The 21,295-nt window shown below is 52.6% G+C and overlaps 2 protein-coding genes across 2 annotated transcripts in view; one reads left to right on the forward strand and one right to left on the reverse strand.

The window, feature by feature from the left end:
• Positions 1-2,079: 2,079 nt before the first annotated feature.
• Positions 2,080-19,227, forward strand: STRA8 (stimulated by retinoic acid 8). The gene is made up of 7 exons (XM_035020308.1): positions 2,080-2,271; positions 5,992-6,067; positions 6,655-6,739; positions 9,625-9,919; positions 14,220-14,293; positions 16,004-16,115; positions 19,153-19,227. Exons 1-7 carry the CDS (start codon positions 2,080-2,082, stop codon positions 19,225-19,227), a joined length of 909 nt encoding a protein of 302 aa, XP_034876199.1.
• LOC118021121 (solute carrier family 23 member 1-like) overlaps positions 19,015-21,295 on the reverse strand; it is a 49,944-nt gene continuing 47,663 nt past the window's right edge. Inside the window, exon 14 of the mRNA XM_035021160.1 lies at positions 19,015-19,907. Coding sequence (XP_034877051.1) covers positions 19,756-19,907 — 152 coding nt within the window. The 3' untranslated portion in view covers positions 19,015-19,755. The remainder of the gene's footprint in view (positions 19,908-21,295) is intronic.

Genomic DNA, 21,295 nt, shown 5'->3' on the forward strand with positions numbered 1-21,295 from the left:
GCCTGGGAGGAAAGCCAAGTGATGAGCATTGGCACCTCAAGAACTCCAGATTCCCCACAAGCCCAGGGGCCCTTGGTATCAGTATTCTGAGACTATTAGAGAATTCTAGATCTTGGGAAAACCCTGGTGTTTTTACCTCTGTTTGTTGACCTAAATTCCCTGGTATCCAGGCACATTCATTTCTCCTTAATTTAAGCAAATAAAGAAAATCTATGTTCTTAGGTTCAAAAGGTTCTCATTTTTCCCTAGGCAGTTCAAAACTTTCCTTGTTTCGCTTTGCCTCCTATTCAAGATGTGTCGGTGTCCACTGTAAGAGCATTTTTAACCCAGCCCTCAGGCTGGATGGGCCTGTGCAGAGGCCGTGGCTGTCCTCCACATGCTGATGGTGGTGTTTCTGGTAATAAATGTTCCAGGAGCTTCAGGGTCAGTGCGGGCTACCAGAGTGACACCCACTTACCGTCTTCCCACCATTGTTCTGAGAAGCAAAGCGAGGGCAAATACACCCGCTGGTGAAAAGCACATTGTTGGTAGGAGATTGGCTTTCTGTCCTATACGGTGTTTATTTTATTTTTTAAATATTTTATTTATTTAGTTGACAGACAGAGAGAGAGCACAAGCAGGGGGAGCAGCAGGCAGAGGGAGAGGGAGAAGCAGGCCCCCCCCAGAGCAGAGAGCCCGACACGGGGCTCGATCCCAGGACCCCAGGATCATGAGCTGAGCCAAAGGCAGACACGTAACCGACTGAGCCACCCAGGCGCCCCCCCCCAAACGGTGTTTTAAAATCCCACACTCCATGATTGGCTTCACTATCTCTGTGGCTGAATTCTCCCCCCAGAACTTAGCAGGAAAGGTTTCTCAAGTCTCCTCCCCGATACTCCCTCTGCGGAGGGGAATTCATTCCCAGCTGCCAAAGGGGTGCTGGAAGAGGGGTGTCGCTGTGCGTGCCCTCATGGGGGCTCCAGCCGTGAACATGTCAGCTTCACCTGGGGAGCAGGCTGCCCCTCAGATGCCTGGCCCCCCCGCACAAGATTCAGATCCAGTGTTGTCGAGGTGGGGCCTGGGCATGTGTATTTTCCCCAGTGCCCCCAGGGGACCGGCATACACCAAAATTGGCAGGCCCTTGGCTGAGGTCATGCATTGTCCCTGTGCAGCCGGACTGAACTCAGGGCCGCGTGGACCCAGCGGAGGGCTCCCATTCTAATTCACTCAAAACCCCAGCACTGAGCACATCCTGGGGGTACAGAGGCAATGAAGATGCAGCCTCTCTGTTCAAAGAGCTGGCTGTCCTCTGAGTGGTGGGGTGAGCACCCGAAGGCGGGGTCCATGGCTCAGGTAAGAGACTTCGGTCCCTGTCTTCTGTTAAAACTGTTCTGCATCAGTCCCAGAATCACCTCTCCTAGGGAAGGGCTCCTGGTTTGTAAACTCAGATGTGACAAGAGACAACATAAGGATCATCTTCAGAACCCACTAGAAGCAGGACAAGGCAAGCGTGCTTCCACTTCTCTGTCATCATGTGACTTTTTGCTTTCACAGGTAGAAGAGTACATTTCTTCTTTTTGAGATATTATATACATATATATATTATATATTAAAAGGTACATTTATCTAAGGACATGCCTTGATGGATCTTCTTTTGTGTATATACCTGTATAACCACCACCCAGATCAAAGAGGGGTGCATCCTCATGGTAGGAAAGCCCTCAAAGGGTGGGCCACATGCTCAGCTCTTCACAGACTGTGAGGAAAGAGGTCTCAGGGCCTGGCTTGCTCTCCTGGGCCACAGCCAGTCAATTAAGTGTCTGGTGAGTACCCGCAGTGTTCTGGAAACTTTCTGAAATAAAGCCGCAGCGCCTTCAACTGTTGTGTCAAATAGGAGCGGTTTAGGAGTCCAGTTTAAATAAGAGATTTGGTGTCATCTATTTTGTGTATCCGTTATTGATTATATACATTGGCTTGGGACCTGTTACTTGGGAGTGGTACCCCCTTTCTTTCTCCTTCGATCTGCCTTCCTCTTTCTTTAATACTGTACCTTCATTCTTTAGGGCCCCCACAGGGCATAATATTACGTTGCAGCTTAGCATGGCGACCTCCGGAGAAGGCAGTAACCCGGGTGGCAGAGCGACACCCTGGCCCCTGGCGCAGCTGCAGGAGCTCGAGCCGCGGGTGGCCCGCCGACGCCTGTCCCAGGCCCGCCACCGAGCCACCCTGGCGGGGCTGTTCAGCAACCTCAGGAAAACCGTCTACTCCCATTCCGATCTCACGGCCTCCAAGGTATGGGGACCTGGGTGTGGTAGAACAGTCTGCACACGTGGAAGGACTTCGGGGCCAGGAGGAGCGGGGACCGGCCTGGAGCTCCCACTCCCACCGCCCCCACCCCGAGGGGCTGCCGCCCGGTTGGGGTCAGAGATCCGCTGTGGGCATCTCCCGTGCGCTGTTTGTGGCCACACGTGGGTAAAGCGTGAGCTGGGCCTTCCCCACCTGCAGACACACCTGGCACCAGAGAGGAAATAACAGGGACCAGTCAGCCGGGGGCTCCTCTGCCTAGCCCTCCAGTGGACAGGGGTGAGCCTCTAGCAGCTGCTTCCGGACACTGCGTCTCCACCCCAAACACACATGCACACACACACACACACATGCAACTTGGTTTTGTGCACCAGCCAGGTCTTTTCCCTAGGCACCAGAGCTCTCCAGGTAAGCATTTATCTTTTCCTGCTCCTGATTTGTGCCTCTGGCAGAGCACGGAGGAAGGTGCAGGTGGTTTGGGGTGATGCGGGAAGGCATGGAGCTCCTGTTACTGGAGGAGCATTATAGGAGGTCTCCAGTAGGGGAGGGAGCCCTGAGAGCTTCCCGTTCCCCACCCTCTCCTAACAGAGGAGGGACTGGAGGCAGGACCAAGAGGAGGGCCTCCGTTCCCAGCTCCAGACCTGGCAGAGACCAGCCCGTGGCCCTGTGACTGTTTCTAGCCGGCGGGTTTTCCCTCCGGGGCTGGTGCTTTCAGTGAAGCGACACTTAAGGACAGGGACCATTTGCTGGGCCTGCGCTCCCAGCCTCCTGCTGACGGAGCTAACACAGGATTCTCATAGAGGCCCGCAGAATTGCTCCTTGGCAGGCACCGAGCCAGGGCCTCTGTGAATGGGTCTTAATTGAGTGGCGCCCCCGAGCACCTTGGTGCAAGGCGCCAAGTAGGGCCACGAGTGTTTTTTGCTGAAAGAATCCCACAGAGATCCCACCTGCTCTTGTAGAAGGGTGTGGAAGGTGAGAGGTGTGGGGAGGGCTCTTCTTCCTCCCTCTGCTGAGCCAGGCTCAGGGGCTCAGGGCCAAGAGCCTGTCCAGCATCGCTCTGCGCCATGTCCCCTGGATGAACAGGAATAGGCTGCCTGTTCCCAGGGGCACGTGGGAAAACCCCAAAGTCTGTGTCACTGGCCAGTGAAGAAGTGCACGCAGACTGGGGAGGGGGGTAACCCGAGGAAGACCATGTGTTCAGGGCCCCAAAGGAAGGAATGGAAGTAAAAGGAGAGGAAAACTCACTTGCACCCCCTATAGTTTGTACCTCACAACGTGGCGGCTGAGAGCCTGGAGGACTGACCTCTGCCCACGGGGGACACTTTCCTGGCCAGGCTTCAGTCACCACTCTGTTCAACAGGGACGATAGTAATGGTGTCCTCAGGGGCCTGTGGTGGCATCTCACAAGGTGGCTGCGTGGAAAGATATGGTGCGTCAGAGTGGTTTAAGTGTTAGCACCGCTTCCCAGCGTGTTCGCTCATTTAGCCCCTGCAGTTCCATTCAGATCGCCCCATTTTACGGATGAGGAAGCGGAGGGGTCAGGAAGTCAAACCGTTTGCCTGGGAAACAATGTGTGGTCAAGGAGTTCTCTCTGTTCTCCTCCTGTCTCTGTCCTGCTGGAGGGACCACCCTGAATTTTGCATTCGTAATATCCGTGAAGGCAGGATCTGATCTACAGGAGTCAAGGTGTAAGCAGGTTCTGTCAGTTTCCTAGGGCTGTTATAACAAGATACCAGGTACTGGGTGGCTTGATACAACAGAAAATTATTGTGGTGGACGTCTGGAGGCTCCAAGTCCAAAATCAAGGTGTCCACAGGGCCATGCTCCCTCTGAAGGCTCTAGGCGAGAAGCCCCCCCCCCCGCCACCATCCAGCTTCTGGCGTTTGCTGGCAATTCCTCAGTGTTCCTTGGCTTAGAGATGCCTCCCTCTGGTCACATGGCTGTCTTCTCCCTATGTCTTCACCTCATCCTCCCTCTGTGCGTGTTTGTCTCTGCATCCGAGTGTCCCCATTTAATAAGGACACCAGTCATACTGGATTAGGGCCCACTCTAATGACCTCATTTTAGCGTGATGACCTCTATGAAGGACCTATTTCCAAACAAAGTCACATTCACAGGTTCTGGGGGTTAGAACGTCAACATAATCTTTTTCAGGGAGATGTAATTCAACCCAGAACTCAGGTCCTCGTGAGCCTGCCAAAAACATTCCAGAAACAGAATTTCAGTAAATTGCACCTGGTTTCCATGGCTCTGTAGGTTGGCCCACGAAGACTGCAAGTGAGCATGGGGTGTCCCTGCTGAGCCAACACAGCGGCTCACTCTGGACCAGAGGGCCAGGATGATCTCACCTCATCCCAATTAAGACCAAGCCTGACGTTCTGGAAACCAGTTGGCCCTGGTGTCCAAATAGGAAAAGGAGTCCTTGCTAGCCCAACAGTACAATCGTGAGCCCCGGGCCTGGGGGCAGCAGATCTTCTGGGACATCAGGCGGACCCTACTCTACAAAGAGTGTTCGAGATCTTGCAGTCCACTGCATTCTCGGGTCACTGTCTTTTGGGCCGGCAGAGTGTGGCGCTTCTCGCTCCCCTCAAGCCTCCTTGGCGTGCACCGGAGTCGGTGGGATGTTGGAACGGCGCCGGGGCTGTCCACCCTTGGCTGCCGCTTTGACATCGTCTACCTCTGCCCACCCTGGGCTCTGGCCACACCTGGCTTCGACAGTTCCCTGGGGCGGCCCCCAACCCCCCCCCTCTGCCCCTGCCCCTGCCCCAAGTTCCGCCTTTGAGACGGTGCTCAGCGTGGCCCGCTCGCTCGGCTGCCCTGCTCTGAGTCTTCCTGACGCCTCCAGCTGGAATCAGCCCCTCCTCCCATGTGTTTCCACGGCCCTTCACTTCTACTCCCTTCAGTGCTTACTGAGTTCTAGCTTGTGTTATGAGTAGGGGTTTCCCTGCTCGTCTTGTCTTTCCTGCTGGAAAGCCCGGCTGGCTTATTTACTCCGTGTCCCCGGGGCTTCACTCACAGCTTTTGCCTGTTAATACGTACCTGATGAACGTATGTAACTCCGGACAGGTATGGGTGGTCAGCAGGATAAACAACAGTTAGCATTTCCTGTGTTGGAATAATCACGCAGTTACCGTTTGACTTTAGGAACATTGCATACGGGAGAGGGAGGGAGGGAGGGAGAGAAGCTCGCGATTTAGTCCTGCAGCAACCGGACATTCAGAGGTCATGCGGACAGAGCATCTGAGCAGCTTCTGGATCAACCAGAGTGTCTGCATTTAGCAAATAAAAACTACTTGTTAGCATAGCACACTGGTATTAGCCAGCCAGTTGCTCACTCTGACAACCGAGCGGAAGTTAGCCCTGGATCTTGGTGCCAGCCTGGGGCTGCTCTTCACTCACTGTTCATTCCACCTTCAAGGAGCATATGTACTTGGTTTGCCCTTTCAGTAGCTTGCTGAACACGGCTTGTTTCTAAATAGTTGAGTATTTCTGCGAGAACCATTTCCAGAGTACAAATTAAACTTCATGCCTTCTGCGCATCAGAACAAACTCCATCCCCCACCCCCCTTTTTGTTGACAATGTCAAAGAGTGTCTTTGCCTCTGAGGGGAGCATGGCTTCAGACCGGGGAATGGACACCTGTGTCCACAAAACCACAGTGTGTGCGGTAGAAGGCGGGCTTTTCAGCATTGTCTGTCTCTGTCTTCAGTGGCAGGTTTTGAATAAGGCGAAGAACCACATTCAGGAGCTGGAACAAACCTTGGATAATCTGCTGAAGCTGAAAGGTTAGACCCCCCCCATCCGCCACCCACATCTCCTTCCCACGGAAGGACTGGTTGGTTTTTCCATCGAAAACAGAGAGACTGGGCTAAGCCAAGTGAACAAATGCGTATCGCATGCCTACCGTGTGCCGAGCACTGTGCTTGGGCCAGGGGTACAAGGAGATTCATGCCCCTGCACTCGGCGAGCTTACAGCCTGGGAGGACAGACAGACGTCATCAGGTACCTGACCCCATCTTGAGAGACCAGAGAGGACGCAGACCGGTGCTTGTCATGCTCAGAAGCAAAGGCAAAGCTTGGCTCCCTTTCTTGGCACTCAGGTTGGGAGCGGTGGCTGCCTGGGAATGTGGGTTTCATAAGCTGGTGGAAACTGAACTCTGCAAGGGGTATTTTGGTGTCTTGATTGAAAAGGGCCGGGACAAGAAGCTCGTCACATCTAGAAGGAGAGGGGAAACTGGACCCTTGAGTCCGTAACACCGAATCTGGGCGGGCTCAGGGACCACTCAGGGTCTGCCTGGATTGGAAGGGCAGGAGAGACTTGACAAAGGCTGGACTTCCCCCTTTGTGACCCTTACCTTCGCCTCCCCAACAGAGTCCTTCAACCTGGAGGATGGGAATGCAAACAGCTTAGAGGAGGTCAAGGCAGAATATGCTAGCAAGTACTCTGGAAATCCCAGGTAAGACCCCAAGCACCACCTTGCAATCAGCAAGGAGGGACGGTCTCATCCCTAAGCAATTAGCCACTCATCCCAACCCCAGTCATCGCATAAGCCATCCTTTCCTTACCAATTTAAGATAACACGCTTCATCCCATACTAAAATCCTATCACTACTTCTATCGTGTGCCCACATGAGAATGGCTAAATTTCTTTTAAAATCATAATAATTAGGATTTTTCACTAGCACTATTTTAAACCCGCAGCAATTAAAAAGTGTGGCACCAGCTCAGGAACAGATTATATTTTATAATTATATGTTAATTAATTAAATTATGAGCGAAATGGCATGCCGTTGTTCAAGAGCATTTGTATTTCCCTTCCTGGGAACTTCTTGTGACTATTTTTTTGCCCATTTTCCTATTGGGTTCGTGGTCTTTTTCTTACAGAGTTATAGAAGCCCTCTACGTATACCGAGAAATTAGCTCTCTTTTAGAACATGACTTGCAAATAATTACCCCTTGGTCATTTGTTTTATTATTTTGCTTTTGATCTTTTTGTTTTTGTTGTTGTTGTTGTTTTGGCCATGCAAAAAATGAAGTCTAATCTGCCGATCTGGCCTCATGACTTAGGTTTGGGAGAATACTCAGAAAGGCTTCCTCTGCTCTGAAATTAAAAAAAAAGAATTCTCCTCTCCTATGTTTTCTTCTGGTGCACTTGTATTTTAACTCAACATGGTATCTCCTTGGGGATCATTCCAATCAGGATGAAGAGATTCTGGGTACAAATCCTGGTTTTCCAAATTGTGTCATGTTGTTCCACTCCCTCTTTTTTTTAAGATTTATTTATTTATTTGAGACAGAGAGAGAGAGCATGTGCGGGAGGGACAGAGGAAGAGAGAGAGAGAGAATCTGAAACAGACTCTGCGCATGGAGTGACACGGGGCTCGAACTCACGACCCTGAGATCACGACCTGAGCCAAAATCAAGAGTCAGGCACTTAACCGACTGCACCACCGACGCGCCCCTGTTCTACTGTTAAAACTGCCTTTTGAAGAGAATTTAAAAATTTTGACGGAAGTCTAACTTATCCACTTTTTCTTTTTCAGACTGAGCTTTTGGCTTAAACCTAAGTATTTCATGTTTTGGGGTACTATTGTAAGTGGTACATTTTAAAATTTCAATTTCCTATTGTTCATCACTAATATATGGAAATACTATTTGTTCTCCTTTATTGACCTTGTATCCGGCAACCTTGCTAAACACCCTTCTTAATTCTAGTCCCATATTTGTGTGTGACTTCTTCCTTTCCAATCTGTTTATCTTTTATTTCTTTTGTTCACCTTATTGGACTGGCTAGGATCTCAAGTACGATTTTGGATAGAAGTGGTAAGAGTGAACATCCTTGTCTTGATCCTGACCTAGGCAGAGAGACATCCAGTCTTTTACTGTCAGGTATGAGGTTAGCTGTAGGTTTTTTGTAGATGCCCTTTATCAGGTTGAGGAGGTTTCCTCCTATTCCTAGTTTGCTGAGAGTTTTTGTCAGGAATGGATATTGCATTTTGCCAAGTGCTTTTCTGTGTCTGTTGAGGTGATCGTATGGTTTTTCTTCTTTAGTCTGTTGCTATGTTGAGTTCCACTGATTGATGTTCAAAGTTTGAACCAGCCATCTTGCATTCCTAGAATAAACTCCACTTGGTTGTGATGTGTGTGTCTACACACACACACACACACACACACACACGCCCCAACACTAACATTGCCTTCAGAATCTCAGTGTCAACGTTCATGAGGATTCAAGAGTTCAAGTTTGTGGTTGTCTTGTTTCTGTTTTCTTACTAGCCTGGTCTCAAATAAGGTTCTTCAGAAAATCTCTGCCACCTGGTGCCCAGTCGAGGCAGTCGAGAAGGATGCTGAGGGGGAGGAAGAGGAGGAAGAAGAGGAGGAAGACCAAGAAGAGGAGGAAGAGGAGGAAGAGGAAGAGGAGGAGGAGGAAGAGAAAAAAGTGGAGCTCTTACACTCCCCAGTCACCTTGTTGCCAGACCTCATGGAATTTGAACGGTGTGAATAGCTGCGAGGGGTGGCTTTATGCATAGCCTGTGGGGAAGGGGACAGAGGCTCTGTGACATGCGGCATCCTCAGTGCACTCTCAGACCAGGCCCCGAATCAAGGAAGCTCCAGAATTTCCATATTGGCGGGGTTTGGGATGGGGTTGGCAGAGGGGCTAGAGAAATAATCTCGAAGCTACATTGCACAGCACATACACTGGGCTTCCTTAGAGCAGGTATTTTTTTGGAGTTGACTTTGTGGGGGCTGTCGATGGGGATTACGAGGACCAAACACCCCCATACACACACACACACACACACACACACTCCCTACCGTATTACTGGTCTCATAGTAAGAAACACAGTGAGTGACTGGTTCAGACTCCCACTGCCACTCACGGTCCCTCCACAGACTCAAGACCCATGGCGGCCACATTGGCCTCTGGAGGTATTGGCCCAGTAGAAGGGGGCTCGTTCCACAGCTGAGCCTGAATTTCAGGCCCCGAATTAAAACAAGCATCATATCATGTCTGCCCATTCACAGGGCTTGGAATTTTAAGCAGTTTTCCCATGGGCTGAGAGCTGTGCAGGCCACACTCCTAGTTCTCTCTTCTGTCAGGCAGAGAGCTCCATGGGGACTCTGGGGAAGGACCCGGACACTAGATCTATGTCACCCATGACACCACTGCTCTCCAAGTGTCAGGGGCGTGCAGACTAGGAAGGCGAAGCCCCTGGCGAACCGCAGAGCTGTGGCAAGGCTCAGGCGCTGTGGGCCACACCCCGCCAACGGAATCCTGAGGAGATGGCTTGGGGAGGGGCCTTCGGCCACTGGCTTCAGGTCTGGGAGATGACGCTCTTTCTGTTCCAGGTATCTCAACTTTTACAAGCAGACGATGGACCTTCTGATTGGGAACGGGATTGTCTCCTCACAGGAGGTGACGCTCCCCATCGTCTCTGCCGCCATCTCCCACCTATGGCAGAACCTCTCTGAGGAGAGGAAGACCAGTCTCCTGCAGGCCTGGGCACAGAGGCCCAGCGGCCTCCAGGGCCTTGCTGGTGCCTGCCAGGAGCCGGCCTGTGCCGACGGCAGCCTGAAGGACAGCGGGGTTGACAGCCAAGGAGCCAGCTGCTCGCTCGTCTCCACCCCAGAGGAGGTGAGCAGACCCTCTCTGGGTCAGGTGGAGGGGGGTGCAGGAAAGACTCTGTCACCTTTGGCCTGGAGGCACCAGGGATCCACTTGGGGTCATTTACCACTTTTGAGGTAACAGATTCTGACTTCCATGGTGGGTTTCTGATTCATCCGACGGAAGCTCTACAACCACAGATTGGCATTTCTTTTTCTCCGGCTTCCGGACCTTTCCATGGGGATTACCAAAGAGAAGGCTTAGAATGCTGGGATTATTTTGACTGCAAGTTACTTGCTCATTAAACTATGCAGAAATGTACTTCTCACAGCCAAGGGCGGTCCCAAGTTCAGGAGGGCTTCCCGCTAGTCTCAGTGACATCACCATGGACTTGGTTCTTCCCCTCTCCCTGCTCTGCCTCATCGTAAAGCTGGCTTCTCACCTTGTCCCCCTTCCCTCCCTTCCCTATCCCGTGTGACTGGGGAGTGGCAGCTGGGAGCAACCGAGCTGTCATCCCTCCTCCTCTACATCAGGTTAGAGAGAGAAAGATTCCTGGGGCTCGTTTTTAAGGGTCATGGAAGAACTTTTCCAGAAATTTCTGCCCTACCTCTCCTGCCCTCTCATTGGCCGGAATTGGCCAGATGACTGAGCCAATGACTGACATCACTGAGATAATATTATGTGGGGACCAGTCAGGCCCAATCCCCCAGAGGAAGTCAGTCCCCACCCCAAAGAGCACTGCTGCCCTTCAGTGAAGAGAGAGGAATGCACGTGGAGAGGCAACCGCACCTTCACTATAAATGCCCCTCTCAGAGTTCATGCTGTTGGAAGCCATGGTCAGCAATGCAGTGTGTCTGGTGGCGTGAGTGGTCGCTCAGTGCTGAGATCGGAGTGGGCCCTGCAGCTGCACTTCCAGAATTAGAACGGCCTCCGGACGGAGCCTGCGGCTACCACATGGGCCACATCTGACCTGCTTCTCCAGCCTGGGGGCAGGCAGTTCCTTCCTCTCTGTGCCTGTCCTGTGCTCTGCAGGACATTTAGCATCCACGGCCTCCACCAGGTGAATGCCACCGCTCCGCTTTGCCCTGACTGTCCAAACACCCTTCGCGGGTGGTCCATTTCAGGAGATGTCCTGTGACTCTCTGGGGAGCCTTAGAGCCAGACAGCTTCCTAGTGCCTGTGACCCCGGGGAACAGCCCTGGAATGCCCCATCCTTCCAGAAGCTTCCCAGACCTCAGGGCCCCGGGCCTGGAGAACAATAGAATGCCAGTCACCCAGTCCAGTGCTGCCAGTGGACAGATGAGGCCTAACGAGTGGGGTGACTTGTCCAGGAGGCCCAGCTTCTGGATCCCCTTCATCACGGAATTTCTCAAATCTTTCTGCCCTTTGGTCACGTGTTTATGGTCAACCTTCACAATATCCCCTCATCCTTCTCAAGTAAAGAGGCGGGTACCTAATACTTCGGACCCACTGAATCAGATTTCCTGAAGGGTGGGGGGTGGCTCCGAACTTGCTTTTTTTTTTTTAAGATTTTATTTATTTGAGAGAAAGAAAGAATGAGAACAAGTGGGGGAGGGGCAGAGGGAGAAGCAAACTCCCCACCGAGCAAGGAGCCCGACGAGGGGCTCGATCCCAGGACCCTGGGATCGTGACCTGAGCCAAAGGCAGTCGCTTAACTGACTGAGCCACCCAGGCGCCTCTGAACCTGCATCTTTAGCAAGCATCCCGGGTGAGTGGTGCACGAGGGCATTACTGGAAGGAACTCCCAGTGCAGAAAAGCAACAATCAGCAGCGCCCATAACTGCTCCCCTCCCCCAACAGACACTCTATGGACTTTGGCTTCTCATCTGTTTGTCCACTAATGTTTGGTCCACCAGGAGAGGACGTGAGTTCTCCTCCGTAATGTTCCAAGCAGGGCCAGGAAACCAATAGCTGAGGACCTCATACCCACGGCACGTGTCAGCCGGCCTGGATGTCCTTGTAGCCCCGAAGTGCCTGGCCCTGGAGGCTCACACAAAGAAAGCAAAAGGAAAACATCTGCCAAATGTGCGGGCAAGTCTGTCCAACTGTAACCTGACTGTATGTTTATGTCATACACGAACCCTTCCTCAAGAAAGAGCAGACCCAAGCCAGAATCTCATGTCCCCAAATCACGGAAGCAGCTTCTCTTACCTTTTTCAGAAAGGGTGAAGGGCTCACATTCTCCTGCTGTTGAGGGAAGCTGGCAGCACAATCCCTCGGCTGTGCCTAGACCAGGGCTCTGCCGCACCACCATCCCCAGGTTTGGGCCAACCCAGGGCTGGGTGACAATGTAGGCAGGACAGACAACAGTTCTGCCCAGGGCAGGGAGAGAGAGACACAGCTACTTCTACTCTGGCTTCTAGATCAGTTGCAGTGAAACCTCTATAGCTCCTGGTCCATCTGGAGAGGTTATGCTGCAGAAGGATTGTGTCTGGGGCCGGCCCCTGCGTGTAGGGTAAGGTGTGCTGGGAGGCTCTGAGAAGCATGGCCCCGTAAGTGTGCTGGGCGCTCCAGAATGGCCACGGAGCCTGGCAGTGCCCCTCCCACGCTAGTGGCGAGAGGGCTGTGCACAGGTGAGGACAGTGTGTGGCCCAGAACTTCAGTGGGCTGATTGGCCAAAGGCAGGAATTTAGGGCCCCGGACCCAGCCTCAGACCTGCTAGGGAAGAACACACAGTGGATGGATGGGCTTCTGAGCTAGTCCTTTCAGTGGCCTCTTTTCAGATCCTCTTTGAGATGAGCAAAGGGATATTAAAAAGAAGGATACCATAAAATGTCCAGAAGATCAGAAGAAGGGCCACCCACATGGCCAGAGTCCCGGGGATTCAGTTCAGGGGAGGCAAACTGTAAGAAGACAAGAAGGACAGACATAAGACCTCCAGAGAAAGAGCAGTGTGTCCCAGGTAAGGGGACAGGAGAGACCCTGCAGAACCTGCCAGAACCCCCAACTCGGGGCCACAGAGCTCCCTCTCTTCTTCTCAGGGTGGCTGTGCTTATAAATGGGGTGTCAGACGCAGTAAGACATGCCCAGTGAAAATTTTAATATGAGAACATCCCATGCAATATTTGGGCCATTCTTATGCTAAAAAATGATTCATTCTTTATCTAAAAATTCAAATTTAACTAAGCATCCTGCATCTTTATTTGCTAAATCTTGCATTCCTAACTGTACCTCACATTCCTGTGGAATATTTAATAGTCTTCAAGAATTAAAGAAAAGCAGGACTGAAAACCATCTAAGTGAGATTGCAAAATTGGAAATATAGGATATAATATGCCTGAGGAAATGACCAGAGGGAAATAGGTCAATATGTCAGCCATGGACCTCTCTGGCTGGGATTGTTTCTCAGTGATTTTATCAGTTTCTATTTTCCAAAATTTCCACAATAAACATGCATACGTCTCTTTTTTTAAGCAGGTAATAGTCAATAATAGCTAACAAATTGGAGGCATTATTATGTGCTGGGTGTCTCACATACGTCATCTATTTAACTCATGCAACGTCCCTATGGGTAGGCACTGTTGTGATTCCCTTTCTATAGGAGGATTCCAGAAACAAGGTCACTTGCCCAAGGTCACGCAGCTGAGTGAGTGGCAGGGCTGGGAGTCGGCTCTCCTGCAGCCTAACCCCAAAACTACCCCCCCCATCCTGCTGCCTGGCATGAAGCTGCTAGCTTGCGGATCCTGGGCACGAATAGCCTCCGCTCCTTGGGAGGTGTACATGAGCCCTCTTCCGGTGTACACGGAAGCCTGGCTCTGGCTGTTGCATCTCATGCCTGAGCTCCCGCCTTCTAGAAAAAGGAGATTTAGGGGCGCCTGGGCGGCTCAGTCGGTTAAGCAACCCACTCTAGATTTTGGCTCAGGTCATGATCTCACGGTGATGAGATGGAGCCCTGCGTTGGGCTCCTCGCTGGGCGTGGAGCCTGCTTGGGATTCTCTCTCTCTCCCTCTCCCAAGCCCTCCCCCCCACCCTCCACCCACCCCCGGCCCTGCTCTCAAGCGCACTCTCACTCTCTCTAAAAAAAAAAAAAGAGAGAGAGAGAGATGACCACATTCCCCGGTGTTTCCCCATGCCTTGTAATCCCTTGTAACCACCTCTGGGGTGGTGGTTTGTTCTGGGCGGACAAGAGCTTACTAGGCACGCCTGAGAAGGTCACAGGCAGAGAACCTGCCGGTGGGCCCCAGCTCTCACCCACCTTTTGGGAACGAGGGTTCAAGAGAGAGCCTTCCTACTCCTGTCTGCCAGCCGCCCAGGGCAAGCATCGGACTGTAGTTCTCTCTGACGCACCATGTTCTGTGCCTTCCTTCAGATACTCTTCGAAGATGCCTTCGATGTGGCCAGTTTCCTGGACAAAAGTGAGGTTCCCAGTACATCCAGCTCTAGGTGAGGAAGGGGGTATGACATAGTGAGTGTGTGTGTGTGCCCCTGCTGGGATGTTTAGGAGTCGCTCCCCTGCAGCCCCGCTGAGGGGTGCATAATTCCGTGGAAGTTCTTAGAGATCCACTTTTGTCTGTGGTTCAAAGTGGGCTGGTCCCAGGATTGTGCTACTGCTCTAGGGAGGACACGGTCTGGGGCTTCTTCTGGGTAGAGGACTCTCCCATCCTGGCCCAGGACAGAGACGCGGCAGGTTATGGGCTGCACGTTGTCCACACTGCATCGTCTTCCCAGAGTGAGGGGGCCGTGGACAGGTTGCCACAGGGACCTGTCTGTCCCTGGTCCGAGAGGTGGGCGGGGGCTCGGGGGCATCGAGAACCTGGGCCAACACGTCACTGGGCCTGTGCTCTGGGCTGAGGGGGTCTGAGCCGTGCAGGGGAGAAGCTGCTTTGCACGGGGCTGCTGGGGACGGATGTGGAAAGAAGGGAGGAGGGGATGGCTGACGCCGTGAAGGGAGATGACACAAAGCAGGATCTGGGGAGATGGCAAGACAAGCAGCTTGAAAAAATCTGTAGCACGGGGCCATTTTCGCAAAGAGAGCTAGTTTAGGACTGAGATTGTCCCTTGCTACTTTGAAAAGCTGTGGTCTTAGAGCCTACAGGCATAGGCCGTTAAGAAAGCTAAAAAGGTGGCCAGAACATTTCATTTTCCTGCCTTGGGAGAGAGGGGACGTTCCTGTTCTCATTTCCAACGACTATCCCCACTCTCCCCCGAGGCCACACGACCCCTGGTCCCCTGGGGGAGTCACCAGACATCAACCTGTCTCCCCCGCAGCGACCTGCTCCACCCAGCCTCAACAGACTCGTCCAAACCCTCCAAAGCGATTTTATGCTTTGGGGACTCCAGCTCCTGTCAGCCGTGTGTATGTGGAGTCTGGTTTTGCTGAAATGGGCTGGAGGCGGACTTTCCTATTTCTGAGCCAGGCTCGAGCTGTGAGGAGAAGTTTGGTAAGAAGTTGCCAGAGCATACTTGCCAAGCAGGATCTGGAACTCCTTACCCTGCTGATGGAACATGGAAACAACCTATTAGAAAATGTTCTCTGCCATCCCTGGAGAAGGGAGGGATTGCTGCCAGAGGGTTCCTACGCGGCTTGTGGGACCTGCTTCCAAGAGGACATGAGGTCAACACGCAGGCTCTCCGGGCACCACTTCAGGCTCCTGACATCATGGGGCTGCTCCCCTGGTCCCAGGAAGGCAGGGGGAAGGAGTCTGTGACACAGGCCGCCTCCCTGAACCGGGGTCTGTCCCCCTGTGGAGGGGGGGCATCTCGGGGGGACTGAGCTCAAGCGTGGCCGGGGCCCCCTGAGCTCCCCAGGCAGCCATGGGGGACCAGGACCGCGGGGCACGGCTCTCTGAGGGAGACTCGGAAGGAGAGAGGCCGTTTTGCTCCTTCTTCCAGAGGCCACAGCTCAGAACACTAAATTAGGGGGGGAGAACCAGTCTCCCTAGAGTCTCCCTTTTCCCATCGGTTCCACCCGCGACACGGAAGCTGAGGCAACACAAACCTTCCAAAGGGCCTCCAGCCTGTCTGTGAATGAATTCAGTGGGGTGTTTACAAGTGCCTGGTTCGCCCTGTAACCCAGGTATTTTAGGGGGTGCAAGCAGAGGCCAAAGAGGAGGGTTCTAAATAGTTGCTGTGTCTTCCCCTTTCTGTTGTCAGTTCGGTGTTCACCGGCGGCAACCCAGAATATCCAGAGGAGAAGTTTCAGCTCTATATGCAGATCATCGATTTTTTTAAAGGCCTTTGCTGTGTTAACCCTCAGTTAAAACAGGTAGGACGGAGCGGAGTGCAAAGAGACCCCCGTTCACCTCCCTTAGGATGGTGGGAAGGACGCTTGAGCCCCGCCCCCGCCCCCAGCTGGACCTCACTCACATCACACCACAGGGGGCCACTGAAGGCGGATGTCCCTTCATTCTCTCAGCCTGTTCCATTGATGGTGGGCATCAGCCTGATGCATCCTGGGGGATGGAAGACGTCCAGGGAAACGGAGGGAAGAGACACACAGATGGTCTCCAGGGCAGGCCTGAGACGGGGAGCCCCTTGAAGTGGCGACCAGATCCCGGGGGCTTGACTCTTTGCAGGCATTTGTAAATGTTGTGTGACTCCTTTCCAAGAGACTGAGCTGTTCTGCCGTCTTCTGAGACCCTGGGCTAATATTTGCCATCAGCGTTTGTAATTTCTACTTCCCAAAAGCTGGCTGTGTCTTGATTAAAAGGGACATTCCAGAAACTTCCATGAGGAAAGGGGAGTTATGCCTGAGCCACCAAGGGGACAGGCCCTTTCAGATTCATAGCCAAGGATTTTCTCTACTAATTCAGCAAAGATACAACTGTTTCTTTAAAAAGGTAAGCAATAATAATGACAACGTTTGTCTAAAAATAATTGGGGCAGCTTTCCAACAGGCCAAGGTATAATTTGGCCCCCTCCCCACGAATCCTTCATTTCCCTCTGCCAGGACCACTTTGAATCTCCACTTGGAGCCCAGGGCCCCCTCTCTGGCTGCTCTCCGCCTCCCACCAACCCTTGGCTGTCTGGTCCTTACCACTGTGTCCCTCTTTCTCTCAGACACAGGGAAGTCAGTCCACTTCCTTGAGGCCTGGGGAACAGATCAACAGGATGGTCTTTGCTTTCCCTGCTTCCTTTCCCCGCATATGGTAGAAAAGAAAGCTCAGGCAGGATTGGAGTATCCGTACAAAGCAGAGATGCTCGAACTTGAATCGTCTTGGAAACTAACTGGAAATGCAGATTCTTGATGCCCCAGTACCCAAGATGCTCATTCAGTGTTTCGAGGTGGGACCCCAAGAATCTGTATTTTGAATGAGCTGTCCAGTTGGCTGTCCAGGTTGGCTCCGGTGCACGAGGCCTCCAGCCTACGCTGCTCTAAAGAGGAAAATATCGTTCTCTTCCCCCCTCCCCTTCCCGTGAACTTCACGAGGTCGTTGGATGAAACTTTAATTAGCACCTGTAACAAATTACCGCAAACCTGGTGGCTTAAAACAACAAAAATTGCTTCCCTCACAGTTCTGGAGGCTAAAGGCCAAATGTTGCCTCTGAAGGCTCGAGGGAAGGTCTTTCCTTCCCTCTTCCTAGCTCCAGGTGGCTCCTGGCAGTCGTCTGTATGCCTTGGCTCACTGCTGAATCCCTCCAACCAAGGCCCCCTGTCTTCACAAGGCCTTCTGTGTGTCTCTCTAGCCCTCTCATCTTCTTATAAAGACACTGGTCATTTGGATGAAGGGCCCACCCTAAATCCAGGTGGAGCTCATCTTGTAGTCCTTAGCTAATTACACCTGCAAAGACCCTATTTCCAAAGAAGGTTCCAGGTGGTCATGAAGTGGGGTAGGAAGGATACTATTCAACATACCTCAGCACCCAATACCAGCAGGTACCTCTCACAGCCTGTTGCTTTCCCAGATCTGCAGCCTAAAAAGGTCTCAGACACCATTTTCAGGGGCTTAGGGAACTGGACCATTGTGAACAACATTCAAGCACTTGGTGCGACCGAGACTCGTGTGTGGTCCCTCCCGGGACCCTTGGCCTCCTGGTGCCCCCTGCGCTCCACTCCACCTTTTCTCAAGCTTTGCTCTGGTCTTCACCCTGAAGAAGGGGCCCGTGTGATTTTCCCAGAGACCACCTGGTCCTCTCTCAGATACGCCGGCCCCCCACGCACCCCCCACCTCCATCAATAGAGCATAGTGAGGACATTGCCCAGAGCTGGAGAGGCTTTGTCTGCAGAGTCAGCTCCCAACCTGGCTGTCACCCTGGGGACTGGGTCTCACATTCATGGGATGGTTGACTGGCTTTGGGGACACTTCCCAGGGCCCAAGGGAACCAGCCCATGACAAACTACCATTTTTCTGCCAAGGTGAGGAAAGACAGGAAGAACCAAACCCAGGAACACACTGTTAGGGGAAGAGGTAATGGGGGTCAGAGAAGTCAGTGGGGGGTCATTATAAAGGGAATAAAATAACCTAGTGTTGCTTCTTAAGCAATTAGCTAATAGTTAACCCACGTATATAGTTTAAAACTTGAAGGTTACCAAAAGATATACAAAGAAAACTTAGTCTCTCTCCTACCAGTGTCCCTCTTTTATGCCCCATTCCCTTCCCCAAAGGCCATTACCATTACTGGTTTCTTGAACAGCCATCCAGAGATAATCTACAGATATTTATATATTCTTTCCAACACAAATGAGAGCCTACACTACATTATATTGTACTTGCTCTTTTTTTTTTTTTTTTTTTAAGATTTTACTTAGCACCAGCGGGAGAGGGAGAATCTCAGGCAGATTCCCTGCTGAGCGCAGAGCCTGAAGGGAGGTGGGGGCTCAATCCCACAACCCTGAGATCATGACCTGAGTCGAAACCACGAGTCGGACACAACCGACTGAGCCACCCACTTGCCCTCCTCTTTTCTTTTTAAATAGTATATCGCAAAGAGAACAACCTCATTCCTGTTATTTCAAACAGCTTCCTGGTATTCCCTTGGTGGGCGCACCGTGGTGTGATTCACCATCCTCCGTGGATGGGCATTTGGATAAAGCTTTGAGAGGTCTCCCCTCTGTCTTCTGAGATCCTGCAAATGCCCAGGATGGAAAAGAAGCCAGTTCTGTTGTGTCCAGGAAAACCCTTTCTGAAGATCATAGAGTGTGGAGTTGCATGAAATGGAAATGCCCACCCCCACCCCCCCGGCCCCATAGCCCTTACTTCCTGGCTGGAAGCTGGAGAAGAAGATGCAGCAAGAGATGGGGTAGACTCCGAGGGGCCTGGATTCCTTAAATACATGATCCTCTTGCACCCTGTGTTTTGCAGGACCCAGACCTCCCCATTGACGATGAGATGATAATGCTGAGGTGCATGGAGACCTTCGATGATGAAGATCTGTGATACGGAAGGGCTGGGACGGGAGGGGATGAATGAGGTGGGCAGTTTCCAAGCACTAATGCTGGCAGCCAAGGCTGTACCTGCCTCCCCCTCCCGGGACAGTTCGGGGTGGCTGTCCCAGAGCATTTTGATGGTTTGAGTTTCTGATTATTATAAAGTCTTGACAAGTAGTGTGGCCCTGTGTCAGTCTTTCAGGGTCGTTTGGTATAAGTGGCTGGCTGTAGGTACACACCTGCCCCTCCTGTGTTCCTATTCAGGGGTCCTGGGTGCAGCCTGCCTGAAGCCCAGGCCACGGGCCTTTCGAGAAAGGACGGGCAGGATCTGTCCCCAGAAATGCCATGACACTAGGTACTTTCAGCACACCTTGGGTTCAGGGCAGAGTTCTGGTGGGTTCTAGAGAGTTCTGGAGGCCACTCACTCATCCTGCATGCTCTGGGAGCCCAAGAATGGTGCGGACCACACCTGTGCATAGGAACTATAGGACATCAGGGTAGAACCAGCTTCATCTGCTTCTTCTGGCAATAGAGACTCCTAAGTGGAGATCAAGCCAGATTCCACCGTGTGCTGAGTGCTTTCTGGTGAGGCTCCTGGGCGTGCACATTGGATGTGACAGCAGATTCTATGTGCCAACGTGACCAGGCCACGGTACGCAGATATTTGGGCACACATTCTTCTCGATGTTTCTATGACGGTATTTTGAGATGAGATAAACATTTAAACCAGCAGACTTTGAGTAAATATGGAGTAATTACCCTCCATAATATGGGTCAGCCTCATCCCACCAAGACTGACCTCCCATGAGGAGGAGGGAAGTGCCTTCAGACACGAACAGCAACGCTCCCCAGTCTGTCAGCCCACCCTGCCCACTGCGGACATTCCAGCTTCCACAACCACGCAAGCCCATTCCGTAACATCTCTCTCTCCCTACGTATGTGTGTGTACGCACACGGATATAGCGTGTGGGCGTGTGTGTGTGTGTGTGCACGCGTGCTCACACGTCCTACATCCTAGTGACTCTGTTTCTCTGGAGAACCCTGACTAACCCACCGGGTGTGCAGAGAACGGGTTCCCTGGCTTTTTACAGTTTCCCATCATCATTACAGTGGCCCCCCTCCCCGGAAGGCCTCCCAAATCCTTCGGCTGTTCCATCTCCCGGGAAGAAACCGTGCAGGTTAGGTGTTAGGACCCAAGCACAGTCCGGCCTGCTCTCAGCCCCAGGGCTCACACCTCGCCTCCCGTCCTGTCACCAGCCCACCCCCAGGGACTCCCACGGCGGATATGCAAGGACCGTAGCTTTTCATAAACAACCCAGAGGAGGGGCAGGCCGGGCCTTTATCCTCGGGGTTGCCCACACGTGTGCGGGGAAGGAAGGAAAGGGGAGCGCGCACGGCCCCAGCGCCCAGGCACTCAGTGCTCACGACCACCCCCAGCCAGTCCCCCCGGTCAAGAGCAGGCCAGCATGTGGGACAGGAGAAAGTCTTACAGAGGTGCCCGCACCCAGCAGGTCCTCAGGGCACGAGTGCCGGCTCTAGCCAGCCCCCACGCACTCCCATTCAGTCCTCATTCCTGGAGCATCATGAGCCAGTGGGGCCCTGGTCAGCGTGGACCTCAGGGGAATGCTGTTCCTTCTCCCCACGGCCACGTGCTAGGAGCCTCCCCGCCCCCACTCAGCCCCAACGGCCCTCTGCTCGCCTCTGCTCACTGGATATGGTGCAGCCCAGGATGGATGTGTTGCTTTAAAATCCCCTCCGACGGGGCTTGCCCTCCCGTTCTGCCGACCTAGGCCTCTTCCTACATCGGTCAGGTATCTTCCTGTGTCTTAACTGATGATATCTTCCCGTATTAGCCAGGACTGTATCCGTCAGAGAAACAGACCCAAGAGGATAGGTGTGCATATGGGTAGTGGTGTAGGTATAGATTTAAGTATTAATGGTGGAGACTGCAAATGTGAAATTTGCAGGGCAGACCAGCCAGCTGGAAACTCAGGCAGGAGTTCGTGCGGCGGTCTTGTGGCCTATTAAAATAAGGAAACAAGGAGGCCGTTAGGTGGAGTGGGTTCCAATCCCTTGGC

This window comes from Mirounga leonina, unplaced genomic scaffold (assembly GCF_011800145.1).
Source record: "Mirounga leonina isolate KUSES-001 unplaced genomic scaffold, KU_Mleo_1.0 Mir_174, whole genome shotgun sequence".
Lineage (NCBI taxonomy): Eukaryota > Metazoa > Chordata > Mammalia > Carnivora > Phocidae > Mirounga > Mirounga leonina.

Coding starts and splice junctions, on each gene's coding strand:
- STRA8 (XM_035020308.1), top strand. CDS start 2,080: ATGGCGACCTCCGGAGAAGGCAGTAACCCGGGTGGCAGAGCGACACCC. Junction 2,272..5,991: donor CCGATCTCACGGCCTCCAAG/GTATGGGGACCT, acceptor CTCTGTCTTCAG/TGGCAGGTTTTGAATAAGGC. Junction 14,294..16,003: donor CCCAGTACATCCAGCTCTAG/GTGAGGAAGGGG, acceptor TTCTGTTGTCAG/TTCGGTGTTCACCGGCGGCA.